At 36.4% G+C, this 24443-nt stretch overlaps 1 protein-coding gene across 1 annotated transcript in view; it reads right to left on the bottom strand.

Annotated features, from left to right (window-relative positions):
* Positions 1-24443, bottom strand: part of DCX-EMAP (Doublecortin-domain-containing echinoderm-microtubule-associated protein) — an 84628-nt gene that overhangs the window by 5220 nt on the left and 54965 nt on the right. Inside the window, exons 6-17 of the mRNA XM_023174469.2 lie at positions 23328-23682; positions 20585-20723; positions 17668-17817; positions 15871-16042; positions 14007-14102; positions 12027-12164; positions 8864-9124; positions 8681-8809; positions 4723-4851; positions 789-951; positions 418-600; positions 268-363 (exon numbers count right to left, since the gene is read on the bottom strand). Of these exons, the coding sequence (XP_023030237.2) occupies positions 268-363; positions 418-600; positions 789-951; positions 4723-4851; positions 8681-8809; positions 8864-9124; positions 12027-12164; positions 14007-14102; positions 15871-16042; positions 17668-17817; positions 20585-20723; positions 23328-23682 (2011 nt within the window). The remainder of the gene's footprint in view (positions 1-267; positions 364-417; positions 601-788; positions 952-4722; positions 4852-8680; positions 8810-8863; positions 9125-12026; positions 12165-14006; positions 14103-15870; positions 16043-17667; positions 17818-20584; positions 20724-23327; positions 23683-24443) is intronic.

Here is a 24443-nt window from a genome sequence, read left to right as displayed (position 1 = left end):
AATAATGTGTATTCTAGACAATAAAAAACGTCATCATCTCTATTAACTTATAGTTAATAAACTTTATTAAGAGGCTTGGCCTTCAAGGACTGTTGAGTGTAGCAATGCATTTGAGGTTCAGCCTAGCACTACTGATGCGTTGATAAATGCGTTGTGTTTTGGCTCTGGCTTTCAGCTTCACTCGTTTACTTTTTTCGGTGAACACAGTTGTTAGAATTTTTTTCAGAACCAAACCGAAACACGTTTTTATCTCAGATTATCTCATACCTGCAACCATGAATCCAACAGTGGAGTTGTGAGTGTACCATTTCACGTCTTTCATCGCGATGGGGCTTTTCTCTGGCGAGAGAGATTTGACATCCCCTGGAAAATATCAAAATTGAAAACTACTTACACAATGTATTTTTAATTTCTTACAGAATGAAAGATCATAATCGGCTGTGACGGTTTGGAGGAAATTACTATCCGAACTCCAGTCCATCTGCATGAGTCCTTGAGAACCACGTATTTTATTCGACTTTTTGTAGGAGTAACCATCCCTGCTCACCCTAAAGAGGTATATGCTGCCGTTTTGGGAAGCGATAGCTATTAGTTCACCAGCTATGAAATAAATTGGATTAAATTGAATTTTCAGTTTATTTATAAATGATGGTATATAAAGGTATATCACCTAGCAGTGGGAAAAGCCGTAGAAAATATAAAAAACTAAATAAGTAAAATTCTAGATATATTTCGAATGCATTTTCATTCCGAACAATAAGAAAATTGAACCAAATTTTTAAACTTACAGGGGTTGAATCCAACGCAGTTGAGTGGTGACCCGCAAACCCTTATGGTATTAACGACCACTCCGGTTTCCGAGTTGATTATTATAAGATGTCCTTCTGTACTTCCAACAGCAAGAGCAACACCAAATGGATGAAAGCTGAGCGAAATACATTCGAAGGAGACCTAATAAACAAAAAATCATTAAAGGAAAGAAAATACTTTTTGAGTTTTAAACATATCTCGGAGATTCTATGATTTTTTAAATTCTTTATAACTAATTCCAGACATGTGTGCTGTCTTAACTCCTGTGAACTGCGTTAACTCCTGTAAATGCAGTATCGCACTCGACGTATGTAACAGTACAAAAATGTCTAAAGTATAGAAACGTGGCTGCGTTAATCCCGCAGATAGTTTTTGCTATACAGGGTGTTCCTTAAACACATGCTAATATCTTAGATCCATTTTAAGAAAAAAACTTCCTATGGACGTATGTCCTAAACGCCTTAACTTTTGAGATACAGGGTGGCAAAGTTTTCAAAAATTATCAGTTTTTTAATAATAACTAAGATAATTTTGTAGACATCTTTGGTATATTTGGTACATATGTTCCATGCCTCAAGGCGCATTTTCTGATGTACACAAATTTGTATTTTTTCAAACAGTGGCATCCCTACGGGTTTCGCATTGAATATTTTTGGGGAAAAAGTACTACGCCAATGCTTTCTTTTCAAAATAAAATCATTTTTAAAATCCTCATTTATTTTTGAGAAAATTTGATCTCCTAGTATTTCTTTGTCCGACACATGATTTTCACTCAAAAAAATAAAAATCGACAGAAAGCAAATTAAGAAATTAGATGAATTCTAAAATGAATGAGAATCTGAAAATTGCTTCATAACGCATTACCAATTCCCTAATAATATTTGAAAACATAATCTGCAAAAAAATAAATTTTTCACAAAAACGAGTTTTATTTTATTTTGTGACAGTAAGTCTAAACGAATAGCACAAATTTGTTAATTAGTAATAATACCAAAACTGATTATAAAAATTGTTGGAAGTGGCCACCTGCACTTAGTATGCATGCTTCCGCCCTTCTACGCATGGAATTACGCACTCGTTCAAATATTCCCGGCGTATTTCGTATAGTTTCACACGAGGCAACTATTCGCTCTCTTAAATCTTCTAAAGTATTAACGGGAGTTTTATACACAAGAGTTTTAAGGTGACCCCATAAAAAAAATCTAAACTGTTGAGATCGGGGGATCTTGCTGGCCATTGCTGAGGTCCTCCGCGACCTATCCAACGATTAGGATAAACTGTATTTAAATGGTTTCGAACAATTACACTGAAATGAGCAGGGGCGCCATCGTGCATGTACCATATTCGATTCCTTAACGCAAGTGGCACATCTTTCAATAACCCAGGTAAGTCTTCTTTAGCCCACACATGATTGTTATGGAAATTTTGAATGGCATTCCGAGAAAAAATTGCTTCGTCTGTGAACAAAATTTGTGTCTCAAACTGCGGATTTAGTGCAATACTTTGTAGATACCACTGACTGAAGTTCACACGCTGTGGAAAATCTCTGGGGAGTAATGCCTGCACTCTTGAAATATGGTATGGGTATAACAAAAAATCAACCAAAATACGCCAAACAATTTGATGACAAATATCCAGAGTTCTAGCGATCTTCCTCGTACTCGTCTCAGGATGTTCCTCAATTTCTTGCAGCACCGCTTCCTCAATTTCAAGAGTTCTTACTACACGAGGTCTACCTTCCGGAGTCCCTTTCTTGAAACTACCAGTTTCCCCAAGTCGACGATGAATATTTGAAAAGGTTCGGCTATCTGGTAAGGTACGATTAGGATATCTTTCCTGATAAATGCGCCTGGCTTCTGTTGCATTACCATCGGCAAGGCCATATACGTACTGCATTTGCGCCATTTCCGCATTCGTATAATTTACCATATTTACTGATATTCATAAAAACAGCGGACTACCAAAATAACTTCAATAACACTTCAAAATCAATCAAAACGCGCTGTGACAGTTTTTAACACCAACACCTTACTTTAAACCAACATCAATATTAGCTACTGACGTTTGTACATACAGAAAATTCGTTTTTTATTGCTATGGTGGGTACGCTGTTTTTTCTGCTTTTAATATCTTTAAAAGAAATCACATATCGACAAACTCCATATTTCCAAGAGGTGCAGTAAATAAATTCTGCTACACGTCATTTATTCCAGGATAACTAAATTTATGTTTTCAAAAATTATTAAGCGGTGCTGCGTTATAACGTAATTTTAATTGAAATATACATTTCAAAACTCGTACGTACGCCACTGGCAGAGAAAATTAAGAAAATTGTACATTAGAAAAGGCGCCTTGAGGCATGGAAAATATGTACCAAATATGCCAAAGATGACTACAAAATTATCTTAGTTATTATTAAAAAACTGATTATTTTTGAAAACTTTGCCACCCTGTATCTCAAAAGTTAAGGCGTTTAGGACATACGTCCATAGGACGTTTTTTCCTTAAAATGGGTCTAAGAATTACCTCCTTAAATATTAGCATGTGTTTAAGGAACACCCTGTATATGTGGTCAGTTTACCCTTAATCGCAGAAACGGCCAATTAACTAAATTACCACAGTAGCTTACCATAAGTATTTTGGATGTGTTGTTGGCAGGGCAGTCGCCATGGGGGGGGGAGGGAGCCTCCCCCCTGCTTTTTCGACTTGGGAAAAAGTTGGGAAATTTTGGGCCATGAAGATAGAAAAAAATAATAGTAAAAAAATAATAAAAATTAAAAAAATAAAAATGAGAGAAAAGAAAAGAAGAGGTAATAAGAAATGGAAAAGAATCAGGAGAAGGTTGGGATTTCCCAACATGCATAACTCGAAGAGAATTCTGAGTTGTTTGAAATCTTCAAAAAATTTTAATTTCTCCCAAGTAAGAAAACAGTCCTGAACAGTCCACAGTGGTGGAAGACCAAGGACCTTGGTCCAAAGTAGAATAATTCTCATTTTTATTTTTATAATCACCAAAATTTATTTTTGTTTGTGCATACCCTAACGGGCATACGCATTCAGCCAATCTTTAGATAGCTAAGTAAGAAAATTAATATATTATAGTAGTAACTAATCCCTCGGCTTTCATTTCTTCGGAAGTTGGGAAATTTTGCGGGTGGGTTGGGAAAATTTGGATTCCCTCCCCCCCTTGGTTTTTCTTTTCGCGACGGCCCTGGTTGTTGGTGATCAAAATCGGGATTGGGCTCCTCATGTATGTTCCAAACTTGTGCAGCAAATCTAACTGGTTACCTTTACATGACAAACGTGTCTGGTTTTTCAAGAAAGAGCAAACACAAAATTGTATATCCGGATATTCCTTCTGAAGAAGGCCGGTTCTTCATGGAGAAGGTTTGCCAGTTCCAACACCCCCCCGGCAAATTGGAAGGAAGATTTGGAAATGTATGACGACCAGGCAGGTTGCCATGATGTGCCAGAAAGAGACGGCCAAGGAAAGTATATTTGTTGGACTACAAATTAGAAAACTACAAAAGAGATCAACAATTTGATTAAAAATTAAGTAATGGCTGCGTGGAGTTCTTTCAAAAGAATTGTTTCGGAGATTTTAGGGAACAAGAAAGTAGAAAATTACGAAACACTTGTAGAAGAACTACTTGAAAACTACTGCAGAATGGGATGTTGCATGTCTCTCAAAATCTATTTCTTGCACTTCCATTTGAATTTTTTCCCAGAAAATTTGTTATCCTCAAAATTATATATTTCCCTATAATATGTGAAAATTTTAGTATACAATAAAAATAACTATAACTCAAAATCTTTACGTGATGAAAAATTTTTGATGTTCAAGTGGCAGTCAGGATGTTATAATATTAGTTGCAATTTTTTTCTTCTTATTTGTTGGCTAGTGATTCATACCTGAGTTACCCAAATCAGTTTGTTCTTCCTCCATAAAGCTATATTCTTGTCGTGTCCAGCCGTAGCGAAAATCTCATCATCCGGATGAACCGCAAGCCCCCATAATTGTCTTCCATGTCCAAAAACCACCTAGAAGCATAGCTACATGTTACCCAGATTCCCCCTTCACTGATTTTTTTAATACGGGGGGCAAATATCGTGCATGGTGACTCACAACACACAACTAGTGAATGACAGGTGACGTAGTTGAAAATTCGAGAATGAATGAGTGTAATCACAATCAGTTAGAAATTGAATATTTAAAAAATAATTAGTACCTGGATAAAATTGGGACGATCACTCTGTTTTACTTCAGCTAAAAATTTGCTGTTTTCTCTTGACAAACCACCTCTCAAAACTTCTTGATATGTGTGAGTCTCCCACGTCTGTTATAAAAACGGAAAAAATCGGACTTAGGATTCAAAAATATTGAATTATCCTTGATTAAATGACTGAGAGAAATGTTCAGGTATACAATGAATACAAATCAAATGTTTGAAGAAAAAAAAAACCATTCTTTATATTCTTGTGATGATTTATATTCTCTTGATACAATACAGGTCTAGTTTTTCTGTACTATACAGGGTGGTTCTTGAGATGACGAAGTAAAAATTGGGGAAGCTATTTTTGAGTTCGTTTTGAACGAGGCAGAACTTAACTTTTGAAATATAGGGTGATGAAGTTATAAGAAACAAATGTTTTGTCCCAGATATTCTTGTGAAAAATAATACATGTGTTAGAAAGTATGACATTTTATTCTTGCCAGTGGCGCATTTTAAAGAGAAAAGTGCTTAGCAACTGCTTTGTTTCAAGGTAAAAATTCAATTCGAAATCCTTATTTTCTTCTGAGCAATAATATTCTCTTGCTGGAGAAAACTTACATGTAATTTTAGAATCCCCCCCATCAAAAGCAGTATTCTAGGAGGCCATTATAACTATTTTTCATATTGATCTCTTACTTGACTTTCTGTACAGGACTGTTAAAAAATGAGGTGAATTTTCATTTTCCTCAAAAATATTTCTTTACTCATCAATTTCTATTTTGTTCCCTTCAAAGTAATCCCCCTCACTTTTTGGTATGTCCTTGAGCTTTTTCAGCTAATCGGTTATTATCTCCTCAATCATCGCGAAACGCTGTGCTTTCATGGGTCTTTTCAATCTTGTCTGAAGGTGGTTGACAATGTTCCATGGTGCATTTCATTAGTTCGGACTTCCTTGTCTAATAAGATATGAATTGATTTGAAATATCTGAAAGAATCTGTAAAAAATTGAAAAGGTTGGGGATGATCATCGCTAACACTTGTATGGACTACCCAAAATCCACAAGAAGGATGTTCCGCTCAGACCGATCGTAGCTTTAGAGATTCATCCACTCAGAACTTGTCCAGATTCTTACTACCAATAATTAAACCACTGCAAGGAAAAACATCATCTTTTGCAAATCTTCAAGGCATTTTGTTGAACTACTAGGGGCAATCGAAGTCAAAGAGCAGGATCAACTGATCAGTTTCGATGTGGAAAGCCTTTACACCAACGTCCCTGTCGAAGAAGCACTTCAAATCATACAGAGGAAGCTATCTGAAGATGGGGACTTGAAAGATAGAATAAACTCACCAATACAAGTAATCATGGAATTATTAGGATGCTGTGTAAGAAACTGCTACTTCCAACTGAAGGACAAATTATTTACGCAAGATGAGGGACTGCCAATGGGATCGCCACTTTCACCAGTCATAGCCAACATATATATGGAGTGGTTTGAAACTCTGGCCATTGAAGAAGCCCACAAGAAGCCCCGAGTCTGGTTGAGATACGTGGACGACCCCACTCACACAGGACATTATCTGAACCAGGAATCCAACCACCATCAATCGACTAAGAAAGGAATCATCAAGACTCTACTAGACCGTGCTTTCTGGCTCTGTAATACAAAGGAATGTCTCGAAAAGAAACTAGGCATCATCAAAAATGACCTTCAACGGAATTGTTACTCCAAAGTAATGATGGAACAGGCTTCAGCTAGAAGACGCCACAACTAGTACTTGTGATATGATAAGAAGGATTGGTTCCAAGTATAATATCAGAACTTGTTTCAGATCTGGGAACACTAACCGTAGCAGCGTCACGAAAACCAGGCCACCAAACGCGGACTGCGATTCCAAGAATTGCATTTACCGGATACCCTGCGAGTGCGGATAATCATACATCGGTGAAACTAAGAGGTCATTGAAAGTTCGCATTGCCGAGCACAAGAAACCCACACAGCGAGGAGACACCAGCAAATCAGGAATAACAGAGCATGTTTGGACTCATCAACATAACATCAAGTGGGCTGAAGCTGAAATCATCCACAAGGAGGAACACTGGTTTAGGAGAAAATCAGTGTTTTCACAAAGAAGCCGCATATATGTTGTCCAACTTAGCCAAGCTAGCGTAGAGATACGCAACATATGGAAACCTCAAATCAAGCGGAACACGACCAACTCCCGCCAAACGGTCAGCTTCCACTAAAACCGATGAAGCGGAGAAATGGAAGAGGGGATATAGATGTAAGCACTCGAATGACTTATAAATATTCAGTTCTCAGAGTAATACCCCCACTCTGACAAACATCAGTCAAAAGGGTAAGGGAGCCAGGCTCCAACCTGTACGAAATCAAGATGGCAGTCCCTGATAAGCCCAGTTATCACCCGAAGACGATTGTGGACACTAACAATCGAAACGTCGTGAAGTAACTTGGTTTGGAATCTTTAAATTTTTAATTTTTCATTTCTCGTGTTAATAGTTCAATTTTTTTGATTTTCTGGTTTTTGTTTGTATTTCATTTCATGGTAATTTCAGTTGTTTTGCTTAATATAATTGTTACTTTTCAGCTGACCTTTTTAATTTTTTACAGATTCTTTTCTTCTTTTCCAAAGTGCCGACATCTTCAGCAACTAATTGTGATGCTCCACAACAATTTCACCCACTTTCTCAACACATTTTCATCAGTTGTTGATGTGTTGGCGCGTCCAACGCGAGTGTCGTCATTCTTATCTTCTCGACCTTCTGTGAAAAGCTTGTACCACTCAGTAACTCAGGGTACAATCACCGTATGCCACTGTCAACGTTTCAAGTGATTATTACTGGAATTTTATCCCAACACCAAACCGTTATTTTTAACACTTCGACAAGTTTTCCAATCACCAAGTAATAATATTCGAAACGAAGATTAAACTTCCTCACATTTCATATCCATTATGATCCTGAGAATAGCAACTTGTCTATTACAAAGTACCATTTTTTGAACAGTCCACGTATAGAATTATTTTGACTGACGTGATCCATGATTAACGGATTTCAAAATGTGATTTCATGAAATTAGCTAGAATTATTTTTATATTTCAGTCTATTTTATTTTTGATATAGCATTGATATAGCATTGATAATCATTGTACATACTGTCTGTTTCATTTCTTCACAAGACAGGAAACTCTGGATGGAGATGAAAAACCAACGTGTTCGAGGTGCAAGGAAGATGCAGCAGACAATGTGGCTCCTTGTCGTTATAATCTATATGCGTTTTCGAATCACAGTGGGACTACTCACAACGGGCATTACATAGCATGTTGCAGACACCCTTATAGTGGCATGAATTCAACGATTCACACGTGTCCTCAATTTCACCTAAATCGCTTGTGAGTAAGGGGGATATGTCCTCTTTTATGAACAGGAGGAAACGAAGCAGCCCTTTTGAGGCGCTTTTTTTTTCTTTTAAATTCTGTTAACTGATTTGTATTTCATGTTTTTAAATATCTGAAATCTTCAAAAATAATGTTATATTCATTTTCTCTACAGATCTTGTCAATGGGAATTATAATTCTTCTGACCATAAAGAACTTGACCGAATAATTATTTGATTGAAAATATTTAAACTGACCTGATTGAATCTTCTTTGTAACGATCCCTCTAGAATATTGTTCTTCGTGGTTCCGACATATATATTACCATCATTTCTTCCAGGTCTTTGAGGATAAATTGACCTCACTCCCCCAAAAAGTTCTGGTAGCTGAAACAATTGCATCAGTAGTTTTTGCAGTAAATTAAATCATATGCGGCTAACCTTCGTGTCCGTGATTTTCTTATAATTTTGTAACGAGTCCCACGCGGCTATCCTTCTATCTTTCTCCCCTCCGGACAGAAGGGTGCCTTCCGATAACATTATCAGCGAACTAACACCCTTGTTGTGTGCCTCGTATTCCATTTTGACGAAATATGCACCGTCGGCATCGACGCTGTAAATGGTTATGAATCCGTCGCTATCGGCAGTTATGACGTCTCCGTCTTGTTCGAACTGAAGAGAGGTGATTAAAGTCCTCAGAGGCTGAAAAACAAAATACGATATGATAAAAACGAAAAAAGTTGATTTTATTCCTTCCATATTCTTTCCTGACGTCCCCATTTTCTATTTGAAGATTGCTCTGTTTTCTTGGGTAAGCTTGAAGAACTTTTAATCTTTATTTCACAAAAATATACGAGGCTAATATTACTCGGAGACTTCAACATAAACTTCTTGAGACCTTCTTCGAATCTTACTAATCTGATTTGTCTAACAAATTCTTTTGAACTTGAGGTTACTATCAAAGAAATTACTAGAGTTGATAATGGTTCAAAGAGCTGTATAGACAATATACTCGCTACTATCAAAGTTCAAAGTTGCTGTATAGACAATATACAAACTTTAATGGAAACAGCTATGAATCTGGCGTTATTGATCCATGCCTCAAATGTCCCTCTCTTCAGAAGAAGTAAAACATCCTCAGGTATTCTTGAACTACAGACATCGCCACAAAAATTGTATTGGAGCATATTCAACGACAATAGCTCTTCTGAAGTTATGGTAGATTTTCTATTGAATCTTTATGTAAGGCTAGTCCATAAATTATTTCCCCTTAAAAAAGTCTCCAGTGCGTCCAACAGAACCTTTGTTAGCTGGTTCAACGATGACCTAACAAAAATGAGAGACATTCCATAAAAACAATCTATGACGTGACTAACTATCCTAATCATGGACAAGTTTTTAAATATGTTAACAATGTATATCATAAAGTTATTTTGAAATCGAAAAGATCTGCTTTTGATAAATTCATTAGTGACTCGGATAATAAAGTCAGAGATAGCTGGAAACTCATCAACTTTGAAAAAATGAAATTAACTTTCGTAATGCCTGTGTTGATAAATTTAGAATCAGTAAGGTCATTCCAGTTTTTAGAAAGGGCGATATAAACTTCCTTGAACATCATTGACCCATCTCCATAGTTCCTATATTTGGCAAAATTTTTGAAATTATTAAAAAAAAAAAGACTATACCTCTACTTTGATATCAACAATCTCCTCAACACGGTTCAATATGGCTTTAGAAAATCTGGTTATACTTTACAAGCTGTTGTTCGTGTGGTTATGCTCTTGACCAAGAGCATAGTTGATGGTTTTGAACAAAAACAGCATAGCTCGGCCACACTGTGCGATTGACTGTGTTTTTCACCACAATCTACTAACGAAACTGAATGAAAACGGAATCAGAGGAGTTGCACTTTCCCTCTTCAGCTCTAACTTGAACAATCGTAAACAATGCGTTGATCTTGGTGAAAATTGAACTTCGGATTTTTCGCCAATCGAATCTGGAGTACCATAGGGCTCCGTTTTGGGACCTCTGTTGTTCATCATTTATATAAGTGACTTCTTCTTCTGTGTACTTAGCAAAACTGTGTGAATTTGCTCGCCACAATGAAAACTGTGATAAATCAGGCTGAGAAATGGTTCAGTGCTAACCTTTTGAAACTAAATAAGGATAAAACTCAAACTATCACATTCTCTACAAATAATAATACAGCAAAAGGTGAAACTGTTAAACTACTAGGCATCACCCTATAGGATACTCTGAATTGGTCATACCACATCGAAGAATTAGGCTCGAAACTTTCCAAATATCTATTTCTACTGGGCAATTGAAGAATTTTGTCAAGTTGTACACTTTTCTATCAACATACCATACTTTTTTCATTCCCATGTTAGCTATGGAACTTTACTTTGGGGAAATTGCCTCAATGCTGAGACAATATTTTTACTACAAAAGCGAGCTATTAGAATAATTTCAAATGCCGTTTTCAGAGATACCTGCCGACCCCTCTTCAAAAAACTAAACTATCTTTATCTATCAATCTCTATTGAAAATTCATAACAACAAAAACGAACATCTGACCAATTCATAGGTCCATGAACATAACACTAGATTTGCTAATCTCTTAAGACCGCGCAGGCTGAAACTAAACAAATCCTCGATCAATACACTCAATGTTATTATTTATAATATATTGCCACTCTACCTGTATGTAGTTTCGAAAGGTATACCAAAAATTTCTTAATACATTGTTTTTATAGTGTCAATGAGTACCTGGCCACACCAACTCATATGTTTGAATCTGAATCATTTTAATTGTGGCCTTTAATTATCATATTTTTTTTTATTTAAATTGTAATCTATTTGAAATGTTTGTTGGATGTTCATATGTTATTGTTTTGACTTGCTACAAATGTATTTTTTTACATGATGTGGCTAAATAAACTATCTATCTATCTATATATCTATCTATATATCTTACTTCGTCCTCATTGCTACCGATCACCGGGGTATGCTGTCTCTATCATAATAGATATTTTATGAGGTATTTATTATTCAGGTGAATGCAGACGATTTTTTGATACCGAGCACCGTCCAAGTTCAAATAATAGTGATAATTGTGAATAGTTAATCCAGAAATTATTTCGAAAGTTTTTTTCTTTCATTTAATTCAATGTTTATATAAAAGTAGTTGTTTCCAGAGGGTCAATTCTTTCAGTTTCTGTCTGAAAGATACAGCAAGCACCAAACGTGATGGCAAGCCCACCCCCATGCGCACAAACTTATGGCGATAGCGAGACCCTGGATGGTTATGCAGCTTGCCATTCCTAAGGCCGCCTCTGTTGACATTTATTATTATGTAACAGAGTGGAAAATGATTGTTTGGTTTATTGAAATAAAAGGTAGTTTAAACGTATTCGAAAGTTAAGTTTAATACAATTCTTCAAGTGTCTGGAAAATCATTATCTAATTTTTGTTACAAATAATTTGTCATCTTATCCATTAGGTATCGTAAATCATACAATTGCTCACTGATTACTACTACATTAGTTATCTGAAAGTTTTTTTGGAGTACGAGATATATAATTTACTACTCTTGACTTACTGGTTTTATTATGTCAGTTCTTTCGAAAAACCCATCTTTCCGTCGATTCCAAAAAGTGAGATGCCCTTTTCCGTGTGTAATCATCAAGTTGTCGTCTAGAGGATGGAATACAGCTCCTGTTAGCTCCTCTTGCAGAGTCTGAAATGAATTAAAACCAGCATCAAGAAATGTATTTGGATCAAAATCTAGTAGGTACTATCAATATTAACTTCAAGAAATTCAGTTGAAGTTTCAGTGACAATATTATTGTGAAAATTTTGTGTTAATCTCTCAACAACAATTTTTGTAATTGCAGATAACGAATTTTTTTAATATTGTTTTATCATATTGATTTTTGTCTCAATATTCATAATGTATATCATTATCATACTATCATACAGATGATTCCACCATTTTCTTCAAAGTCACATTTTTTGGTCAGTTGATGTTATTAACGAAAAAAAAATGATAAAAATTAAAAATGTCTACAAAATTATTATTTAGAGTTGTGCAAGTTTGAGTAACTATTATTATTATTGTGTTCACTCTTGATTTTCAATAACGAATTCATTAAGAAAAGCGTATTATTCGATGAAATATTATAAACAAATACTTATTAGTTTCTCAATTTTAATGTACTAGATAAAAGACGGGACGTTGTGAATCATTTTCAATTTTGTATTTTTGATTAACTATCTAATATTTCATCATATTCATTATTGAGATCTAGATGAATTGAAAAAAATAAAATTGTAATGGAAAACTTTATACACGTGTAGAAAGGGTAAACTTTGCAGTTCACCCTGATACATTCAAAGTATTTTTCACAAAGAAAACTGATTTATTTATCGATTACTTATCTAAATCAATGATTTTATCTATCAAAAAAGGGGCTTATTTTTTGAACACACCTCGTATTTCTCCAGTTGGCTATGATTTTAAATTATGATAGTTACTCTTATAACAGATGCACATAGTTATCATTGAAATCTTAGCTTTCGTCAATATGGCAAAAATAGTGTACCCAACTTGTACATTTTGTGTAGATTTGAGTGGAATTTCTAATTATCATTTTTGAGTGAGAACTGTTCGAAAGTCGAAACTTGAACGTCATTGTTCTCAAAAACACATTAAAGTATCACATTACTTGATTTACCGACCGCAAATGAAATAAAATATATTATTATAATTTCAAAGTGAGACGGAAAAATCCGCAGGACTTTTTCCAAACAAAAAATAACCACTTACAGAAGGTTGACACGAAAAATACCACTCCTTGAGTTTATTACCTGAAATATATCATATACAAAGGAAATACTAATGACAGGTAAGAGTAAATATTTTATTATTCATGCAAATGTGTCCTTATCAAAGGAATTTGATGATCGTACCGATTAAGATGTTAATTCAAAACAATAGAAAGGAGGGTTTTGTTCAAGGTGAATTTTTAGGTGGTTGCCATCTCGATGAGGTCGTTTTATGCTGAACTTATCACGAAATGGTGATTATGCATATTTTCTACAATCACTTATTCAAAGTATAATTGTTCAGAATATGAAGGGGCTTGCTGTAGAAATGATACTGCAGAGTGATCGACTGCCAATTGTGTTCTTGGGCTAATAGCTAATAAGACTATAATTCTTTGAAACATCACCATTTTGCAAAAACTTCATCTAGAGAGATCAAAAATACTTCGAATGATTTTCTGGAAAGCTCTGGTAAGGAATTATATTTATTATTAGCTGTTTCTCGGGACTTCGATCGCGTGGACTTCAGTTTTGGGTTTTCCCAGATTTTCTAGCAGCAGAATATTTTCCAATTTTTGTTTCACAAACTATAATAATAGTTGAACAAGGTTTCAGCATAATCAACTAAACTGTATTTTTATAGTGTGTTTTTCAATAGATATTTTGCGTGAAACTTTGAATTAACATAACTTTTTCATTTATAAACCGATTGAAATATGGACAGTTTTGAAACTCAAAAGTTATAGATACTCACTGCAACTTTCCCCAGCAGGTGTCCCCACTGCCATTGCCAAACCGAGAGTATGCTTTCTCTTCCAGCATCTACTGCTAAAACGTAACTACCGCCATTCTGAAAAAAAAGTTTCTGTTGTAAATTCTTTATAAAGCGAAGTGAATTAGACTGATGTGAGAGTATTCCAGTCTAGAAGCAAGAGAGCTTTCTTTGGTGTTCGGCTATATATTTTTCCACGATTTTAGGATTGATAATCGATACATCTCTACGTTTCAGAGAATATGTAACTAATAAACTGAAGAATGCTTCCTCTTCTTTGAAAGCAATCTATTCCCAAAGGCAGTATTTATCAGTTGATATTTAGAAAAAGCTGTGTGATTCTGTGTGATGCAGTATACGGGAGTGGTCCCAGAAGTACCCAGAAGAAAACATAAAAGTTTTTGAAAAAAACGATCTTCTTGCAGCTCTATACATTTTTACCAGCGACGCTCAATGAGTTCGATACCGTTTTTATAATGAAACGGTCTTCATCTTCTTTGGAGCCGGTTCTCCCTTTCGAGTCCAATGTTTTGATTGTTTTTTTTGTCTCGGATGTTGTTATGGTAGATGTCAATTGGTAGAGCCGTGAACTGTATTTAATGGGTTTTTGAAAATTAACAAATAATTACGGATATAATCCGACGCCGTTCATGGTATTAGCCAGTGGAGTAGTTGTTTTCTGATAGGCTTCAGTCCATTCAACCTACTGTGTAGGTATATCCACTAGACGGAGTCACATTTTTGATGTTCGCTCCAACTTAAGACGAGGATTGAAATACTCTGAAAGAATTTCGATTTTCAATAACGGAATATCAATGACTTTCGGTCGATGATGGTCACTATCTTGCACTGACGAGTGGCTAAGGAGCCACCGGTCTGCAAGTGTGCCTGTTCCAAAATTGAAGGTCGACTCTTTCAGTTGTATTGCCAATTGCAAATGCAGGAAATTTTCTGTGAAGATCCGAGACGGGCTTGAACATTCAAAGTTCATTTCTTTAGATTTAATTTCTTTTGTTCAGAGGTGCTGAGGAATGAAAGTTAACAAATAATAATAACACTGAAAGGAGAAAATTAAACGTGACTGTGATCTCCTTACCATAATTCTATTTACAACGGCACGTAAGGAGTTGCTGAAGAGAGAGAGAGGGGTAAAAAACCGTTTGAATCTGTTCTGTGTGAGTACGACCCTAGTTCCTGCCCGACAAAACATATACCAATAATAGATCGAAGAAGCAATATGGGACTGAAAGTGAAGCTGCAGATCATAAAGACGGTAATATTACCAATAATCCTGTATGCGTGAAGTGTCTGGGGCCAGTGCGCAGCGACATACAGAAGACAGATACACTCGTTTACGAACGCGTGCGTAAGGGCCGCCGTAAACGCTTCAAGATATGTACCGAATAGGTACATATTTCGGGATCTAGACCTGAACATACACTACGTAGACGCGTTTATGAGACAACACGAAGAAGACGAGTTTGACAGCATTCAAGCGCACTACATTCCAGCGCTAAGCGATCCACACAATGCAGTAAACAGAGATGACCCCAGATTCCAAGAGAGGGACAAACACAGGAGGCTAACGAAACAGAACCAGAGACCACCCCCGAGAGTCGCTATTAGGTGGCTCCGGTAAGTATAACATTTTTTTAACAGAGTTCATTTATAAATACATGTTCCAGTATTGTCAGAAACTTCAGAAGTGCTCAGGGACACAGTTTTTACATTAGAAATTAGCTCCATTAACAGAGTTCGATTGATTAACTTCATGTTGAAAGGAGGATATAATATCTGAAAGAGAAGGGGTCCTAAAATGAAATTTCCAGTAAAAATTCCAACTTACCAGTTGTGAAAATGCCACAGCCGCTACCCCCACTTCAAACTCCCCCATTCCGAAAACATATAGTGTTTGTAAAGTTTCGGTACTCCAAATCCTAATATGGGCTTGAGTTTTTCTATTCCTACCAGCTCGTTGACCTGAAGCTACCATTTCTCTAGATGGATGTAGATCCATGCTGAACAGAAAATATGCAGAAATCCCAGTTTTAAATTATTGAAAATCTTCAGTAACGATATACAGGGTGGGCCAGTGAAAACGGAACAAAAATAATTTGTTATAAATGGCATTCGTAAAAAAATTCACTCGGAGCCTAGGGGGTGGCACTGTCGCTCCAAAATTCCCCATTTGGAAAGTAATCTATTTCTCTTTACAACGCTTCCCACTTTTTCAAATTTGATTCAGTAGTTTCTCAGAAAAAAACGTAAATAAAAAATCTGGACTAAACGAACTTAAAGCGTTTTTTCACTTTCAATACTAATTTTTTACTGAGTAGCTAGGCCGCTTTTGATTCAAGAACTATATTTTACTAACCTATTTACAATTTAGTATTGTCCACTCTGGAATTCGATGTTGGTAATAAAAAAGTAAACGCAGTTTTTGTCAAATTCTCTGTGAAAATATCCAGAATTCCATTAATCTACATGTCGTATGTCACAGATTTTGACCGCAACTGTTTCGGATTATTAATTTGCTCAATATAGTTCATTCATCTGTATGGAAAACTGAACTCTATCATGAAAATAATAGGTGCGCTAATACTACAGCACAGCTGAACACAGAAGAAGAAATCCCCAAATGAAATGATTGAGAACTAAGATATGAAACTTGCTGTGTTGGGCCACATCGGTATCGATTCTACGTTAAGAACCAGGCGATCATGTACTCTACAGTCTCCACCTGTAAAAATCAATATTGTGCAAGAATTAAATGGTGTTCAGAATTTTGTGAGTTGATGAGTGAACTGATAATGAATAACTCTAACTGGTTGTTCAACATTTGTTTCTCAGATGAGTGTTAGTTTTTTGTGAACAGAAATGTCAATAGTATTGACTTGAAAAGTTCATACTCAACACCCTGAGCTGAATGTATGAGCTGTAATTTATGACCACTGAGTTATGGGTCTTTTATTCTACCAGGAAATCTTACAGAAGGAATGTAATACTTGCATTAACAGATAAAGTCAATAAATTGAAATTCTAACAGGATGGTAACGGCAAAGGTATAGTGGGTATTTGACAACTTTTCTGGTGCGTGGATCGGCCGAAGAGAATCAGTGGAGTGGCCCACAAGATCACCAGATTTGAATCTGTTAGATTTTTAGTGGGGTCAATTGAAGTTGACAATCTATAAAACTCAACCGGCGTCTCTAAATCACTTACGTCCACGGAATATTGATGAGTGACTCAATATTACACCTGAACTGCTTCAAAATGCCCAAGAGCGTTTTGAACGAAACCAGCAAGAAGAAGACCAACATTTTGAACACATCAAGTAAGATCGTGGAAAAATCCTGAAGCTTACTTTCTTCATGTTAACATATATTGATTTCTAAACTGTTTCTTTGATATCCCTCGCATCAATTCCCAAAAAGTGGAAAGGGTTGAAAAAAGAAATCGATGGTTTTTGAAATGAGATATCGCTTGACCTTGATCCCACTTGATATGGAATAGGCCCAGAAATTCCTTCGTGAAATGAAAATCGATGAGTCCGAGCAAATTTTTTCCAAATGCTATTCAAGAGAAATTGTCCCGTTTCGTTTTCACTCGCCCACTCTGTATAAATTGTACCTAACCAACTTACCACTGTATATCTTCAGTATGCCCGATATAGTGCCTCTGGGTTTCCTCATCTCTGTCATACATAACAGCAACTGCAGCAACGAAATAGAGTAACTCTCCTGTTGGTAAGACCCAGAGGTTTCTTCTTGAATCTGTTCCTCGATATCCGTATCTGTGGTAAAGGGTCAAGGACAAATGAAATCGTGTTTTCTTTATAAACCAGCAAATCTTTGAAATTTGACTCTTTTACATAAATTGTTATCAATGAGATGAGTAGATTGTGGTACTGTATGGGATGATCTGGAAAACACAACTATGGAATGATCTGGAATTTTTGATACAAGGTACTGAAATATTCTGGATTAGAATCAGGGTATGCGATTTATAGAATACTCGAGTTTGCAAAAGAGACTTAAAGACAATTGACCACGTGGTTAATGAGAAACTATTGGGCAAGATATTGTTGGAGCCAGTATAGTAACCACTCGAGTAAATAGAAATTTCCAGTAGTAAATTTCCAGAAGTCCCGTCACCTGAATCAATGGAAGTAGGCGACGAAGAACTTAAAACGGATGCCCGAAAAACGACCGGGCCGAAACACGCAAAAAAGCGGATAGGCCTCCACCTATAACCATTCGCGCAAAAGAAAAGTGTAAAGCTTTCAACACGATTGCCGCTGCGCAAAACATCTCCATATTGCGGGCGGTGAATACAACAGATGGAATTGAAGTCCACCTTAAAAATACAGATGACTATAGAAAAATTACTCGGATCCTCCATCAAGAGAAGATACCCTACCACACCTATACAATGAAAAGTGAAAAACCACTCAGAGTAGTTTTTCGCGGGGTCCCGGAGTCCATAGAGTGAGACGACATCAAGACCGAACTCCAGGCCAAAGGATTTGAGATCCTTTCCATAGCCCGCCTGAGTAAAGCTAACAAGGCACCGATACCATTCGTGCTTGTTTTGGTACCAAGGAGCCAAAACAACATTTACGAGATTACCGAAATTCAAAACGTGTGCGTAAGCGCCGAAACACAGAAGCCGAGAAACCGAGCAGGGCAATGTTACAGTTGCCAAAAGTTCGGCCACACGCAACGTAACTTCAAAGCAAATCTAGCCTACGTCAAATATGTCGGACGGCACATGACCAAGGGATGCAAAAGACCTAAAAACTCGCCCTTGCGATGCTTCAACTGCAAGGGAGAACACCCAGCGATCTTCCATGGGTACGAAAACAGACAGACCACAAACCCAAGGCCTGTCGGAAGAAACTTGATCAGGAGCGACGTCTCGTACGCGAGGGCCGTCTCATCGTTAGAGAACGCCTGCAGCTCTCCCGAAGGTCTCCCAACGGCCTTGGGGCAGCTGCAGGCGCTTCTAGTGAAGTTTTCGGTACTGCAGTCCATGGTTGCCGGAAAATAAAACGAGAAACACTGCCTGAACGGCCGCAAAGCCAAAAGAAGTATGCTGCGACTTCTACACACAGGGCCAAGAGCCAAAAGAAGTCGACAGAGGACCATGCAATCCCCTGCCGCCCCGCCATAAGAACCCAAATCTCAAACAGCCGAAAGGATAAGGGGCCCCAGGCCCAAAAATCTGACTGAATCAAGACAACGAACAGGATAGAAATCACCAGTCATCGGTGGATCATCAAGATGAATAAACATCTGAAAAAGCCAGCCATTCGTTAGGATAGTTCCAAACTACGACGGCCTTCAAACTCGAATGGAGATAGTATCGCCAATATCTGATTGATTTTTTCACTCATAACTTTTTGTGAGATACCCCGTATGATAATAATTTTAGGATATGCATTTTAGTCGATGTTATAACTCTCATTCACTTTTTTTTCTTATTTCAGCGCTGTTGGACTTCTTCGTATTGATGATCCGTAATGCGAGTGAATAAAATGCTCAGAATTCAACTGCAGATTATTATTACTTCAACTGAATCATTTCGTGATGCAGCAAACAGTTATATCTCTCATTAAAGTTCGGGGGGATAAAGCCCCCTCCTTTCAAATTATACGCAACTGTACATTGTTTAGACAAATATTTTTGAAACCTCAATAATTACCCATCCCAGCCAAGTGGATTATTTAAATATGTTCTCCTTCAAACGAGTATTTTAGTTGAGCAAATTTACTTCACTTTTCAATTGTTGATGAATTCACCCGGTAGCACGATAAGGATATCGAAATTTCTCTTGTTTCAAGTCATTGTTGTTATAATATTTTTTCGCAGAAAACTTACCATTTACCAACACGCAAAATAAGAAGCACGAACATTCATGAACTTATTTGGAATGGTGAAAGGCCACTAATTGTAATTTGAAACGGTAATTCTAGCTGGCGCATATTATTTTATACACGAAGTAAGTAGAGAAATCAGCGAGTTGATCCAATTTTCAGCATGAAGTAGCTGAAGATTCCTCTCAGGTTACCAGAAACCAGTTTGGTGTTAGGTGAGGGATTTTTGAGGTATTCCAAGTCATAAATGTGTTTGCAGTGAATTCAAATTCAACAAAAGATTCATTCGATTTCTTCATTGAATATTGTATCCACTACATTCACCTGAAACATTACAGTGGAAATAGAACGTTTCCATGATGTACTCTATAGATAACTCTTCACCGATATATTTAGAAAGTTTAAAAACCTACAGAGCATGAAATAGTCGTTCAGCCCTAATTGAAGTGATATTAAGAGTGGCACGCCTTTTTTCTTTCTCGATCTTTCGAAATTGCTCAGAGACATGCACTTTTGCCTTCTGGCGATTATGCAAATGTCTTGAGTTGCTCCACTTTTCAGATTTATTCACTCTCATACCGACTACCCGGGTCTTATCTAGCTTCGACATACAAATAATAATAATAAAAACTGAATTATGTGAGCGCGATAAAACTTTGTGCTTGTTGATTGTGGAAAAGGATACACCCATTCTAACTGCATTTTCTTCTCTGGAGGGGTGTTGTCTACAGGTGCATGATGGATTGGTGGGTAGAACGTTCTTCTGAGACCTTTTATTGTCACTCGAACTGGTTCTTCTTTCAAAACTTCTAGTAAGGTGTAGTCTGAAAATATTTGAATGTGATTACCTTGTGAATGACGTTTTATCAACAACTACTTAGCAATCTGAAGCTGGCATCAAAGAAATGATGAGATGAAGAAACATGTTTTTCAGTAAATCGAACGCTGATGTGAAGAACTATATTGTGTTTTTTAAAAAGAAATTCTCAGGTTAGATCGGTTTACGTAAGTTTTGTTATTTACTTTGAAGTATCTACTTCAAAGTACCGATGATTTCATTTTTTTTATAATAATAATAATGATAATGTTTCTGTTATTTATATTTTACATTTTCACCTATATTTTTAACGGTGAGTCTTTGTATTCCGAATCTCTGAATGTGATATTGTTAAATCTACCTTGTATGTTTTTTTTTTCCAGACTTAACTATTCCAATTGAATGTTTAGTCTCTTAGTGAATAAATTATTATTATTATTACTAAAGTGTTCGATACAGTATCGATGAGGATATATCTCTTTAAAGATTCTTCAATGGTGAATATTCAAATAAATAAATATAGTTTGAAAAATTAAAAAAAAAGCACTCACAAACAAAGAACATCGGACCAAGCAGTTGAAAATATTTTTTTTACATAACCTTGAAACAATAACGAACGAAAAATACTACTATTATTGTGAAAAAAGCGATGTACAAAAAATATGGCACAAAGCGCCCACGCTTTTTACGTTAATGTTTTGAGTTTATTTAAAAAAAAATATTTTTAACTTTTTAGTTCGATGTTTTTTAAAAGCGTGTTTTTTTAGTTTTTTAAACTATATTTATTATTCATTTTTTAGTTTCGTATGCTATGAAAGCGTGTTTTTTGGTCTTTTTAAACTATATTTATTTTATTTGAACATTGGGATCAATCAGCCGTATATTGTTTAGAAAAATGACCATTGATATTTTCAGATTTCGGAGAGGGAGCCTGAAAATCAGCTACCAAGCCTAAGGCAACAGGCGCGCAAAGGATGGTTACAAATAAGGCAGCAGGCGCGCGTGGTAATAAAAAAAAATCTATTTTTCAAATGGAGGAATACATGTGGAGTGAATTCGAATTAGGTTTCGTACAGCGCCATCTGCACACGAATAGATCAACCATAATGTCGATATATCAAGGAGGTTACGAACAGCGCCATCTGCCCGCGAATAGATCAAGCAATAATGTTCATAATTCTGTCTACAGATCCCGAGCTTGAGAGTTACAAACAAACAAACATACATACATACATACATACAGGTGAAGCTAATAAAAGCGTGTTGAAAATCCTAAAAAATGTTTGTACTTTTAAATAAAAAAATATTTATGAATTTCTCAAAAAACTTTTGATACTAATATACATTAGATGTCCTACATATTTATGTTATGATGGGACATTCATATAACATATTTGAGAAATATAAATGAAGATATCAACTTAGATATTCAGTTTTACCAAAACTCAACACTTATTTTGCCATACAATGGCTTCTTCGGGCGTCTCTTTAGTGTTCCATGTAAGTGAAATTTCACCTCTTTCATTAACTATATTGTGTAGGAATCCTGTGAATGACATCTGATTCAACTCCATAACAAATGTTTGGAATACAAACAATACAATACAACAATACAGAAAAATGTTTTTTGTATAAGTCAGTGTTCATATAGAGGTATTTGTTTCGAAGGAAGTTTTTCTTCCTTATTCAGAGGAATCGGGCAAATTTCGGATATGCAGTTGGTTAGTAACTCGTCCACTAGATGGAGTGACATTTTTGTTGTTCGCTCTAACCTAAGATGAGGAATGAAATACTCTAAAAGAATTTCGATTTTCAATTATGGAATATAATTTACTTTAGGTCGATGATGGTCACTATCTTGCACTGACGCTAAGGAGCCCGAAACCGGTCTGCAAGTGTGCTCGTTCCAAAATTGAAGGTCAACTCTTTCAGTTGTATTGCCAATTGCATATATAGGAAATTCTCTCTGAAGATTCCTGCAGTGACGCCTGTCGGATATAATCCAAGGCCGTTCATGGTATTAGCCAGTGGAGTAGTTGTTTTATGATAGGCGTCAGTCCATTCAACCTACTGTGTAGGTATATTTGAGACTGGTTTAAACATTTCCTAATATTTTTTTACACATCTTTGTTTAGAGTTACTTTTTTGAAATCTGATTGCTTCCTTCCTTTCTTTGGAAGATTCCCACATTGTTTTGTATCAAGATGGAGAAGAAGAAAGCCAGAACCTTTCTGTCCAAAAAATTAACCTCTTCTAAAAATATACCCCTTCTAATTCAAACACTGTTGTGTTGGTAAACAAGGTTAATAATGAATATTACTGGAGTTTTATCCCAACACCAAACCTTTTTTTTAACACCTCGACAAGCGATCACTTGGCGATCGAAACACGTGTCGAGGTGTTAAAATAACGGTTTGGTGTTGGGAAAAACTCCCGTTATATTCAATACTACACCAAAGGTTCGAAACAGTGCATCACAAGGGTTAATATCGTTATTATTTTGAAAAAAATTAAGCATTTTTAGTTCACCTGAAAATGAAATGTAAATCAGTTAAGTTATTTCATAATGTAGTCCGCAACGTTCTATTATCAACACAGTGTTGTCACTCACCGTTGGTCCTAACGATTTCGTTCTCAGGCGCATACAGGGCCCGAGGTCTACTTTTACTCCTCGCCCTCCTCTGCTTACTCAGGTCTTCCACTATCGCAGTCTGAGGGGCCCTGGACCTCGCCCTACGCACGGGAGAGAGCATCACCCCTGGAGTTACCGCACCACCGACACTCCCTGCCCCCAAGTAGAAGGTGTCGACATCTGCGAATTCGTTCCTGAGTTGAGAAAAGCTCCGCACTTCCTGCCCGGAGACGGTGTACATTCGTTTCGCGCCGTTCATCTTCAGGACTTGTCCCAGGTCTTCGAGGACTTCTTCGAAGGGCTGGGAGGTTCGAAGATTGAGAAGGACGCGACACTGCAAACGAAGTTTATGAGAGTCTGAGTGGATATCATCATGCAAAATAGTCAGACATGGGCTTTAGATGATGTTAGCATTCAGAAGTCCAAAGGTGAATCTAGCCTCAGGAATACAATATTTGTATTCCATTCTGTTCAAATAATCATTTGCTTCACCCATTAGCGGACGATAAATGGAGTATAACGGTACCTGACAGTTTTTAAAATGAGTTGAATCACATCTGACATTCGTGTATTCAGAGGTTCTCAAACTTATTTTGTCTACCACCCACTTCGAGAATTAATAATTATTTTCTAGCGCCCCCCAATTTTTTTTATTCTACTACATCTTGAAAATTTCAACCGCAGTCATCATTTCAATAATTAAATTATGTGTGTCATGTGAAAATGAAACTTTCTGAGGGGGGTAATGTGAAACACTATTTTGTAATATTAGGAAAACTTTCGTTCAAGTTATTAAAACAAACATTTCAATTCGAATTTCAAAACTAATCTAATGTTAAGGATGAATCTGATGATTTTCAACAAGTTTGTTAATATTAGGCTCGAATTTACTCAAAAACAGCCGTAAGTCACCGCGTTCGGTAATCTGCAACCGATTTCTCTTTTTAGTTAGAAACGTTGCCACAGCACTAAATCCACGTATGATAGGAATGCTGTCAAAAATCGTAGAACGATGGACCAAAATCCATGGTACAATTGCGGGATTGGTTTTTCTAGCCAAAATTCTTGGAATCCATTTTTGCGATTTATTTTTAT

The sequence above is a fragment of the Leptinotarsa decemlineata genome, unplaced genomic scaffold (genome assembly GCF_025532065.1).
Source record: "Leptinotarsa decemlineata unplaced genomic scaffold, Ldec_3_MD MMD2_tig00001064_RagTag_RagTag, whole genome shotgun sequence".
Classification (NCBI taxonomy): domain Eukaryota; kingdom Metazoa; phylum Arthropoda; class Insecta; order Coleoptera; family Chrysomelidae; genus Leptinotarsa; species Leptinotarsa decemlineata.
The sequence above is the reverse complement of the archived record's forward strand: the minus strand, read 5'-3'. Positions and strand labels throughout refer to the sequence as shown.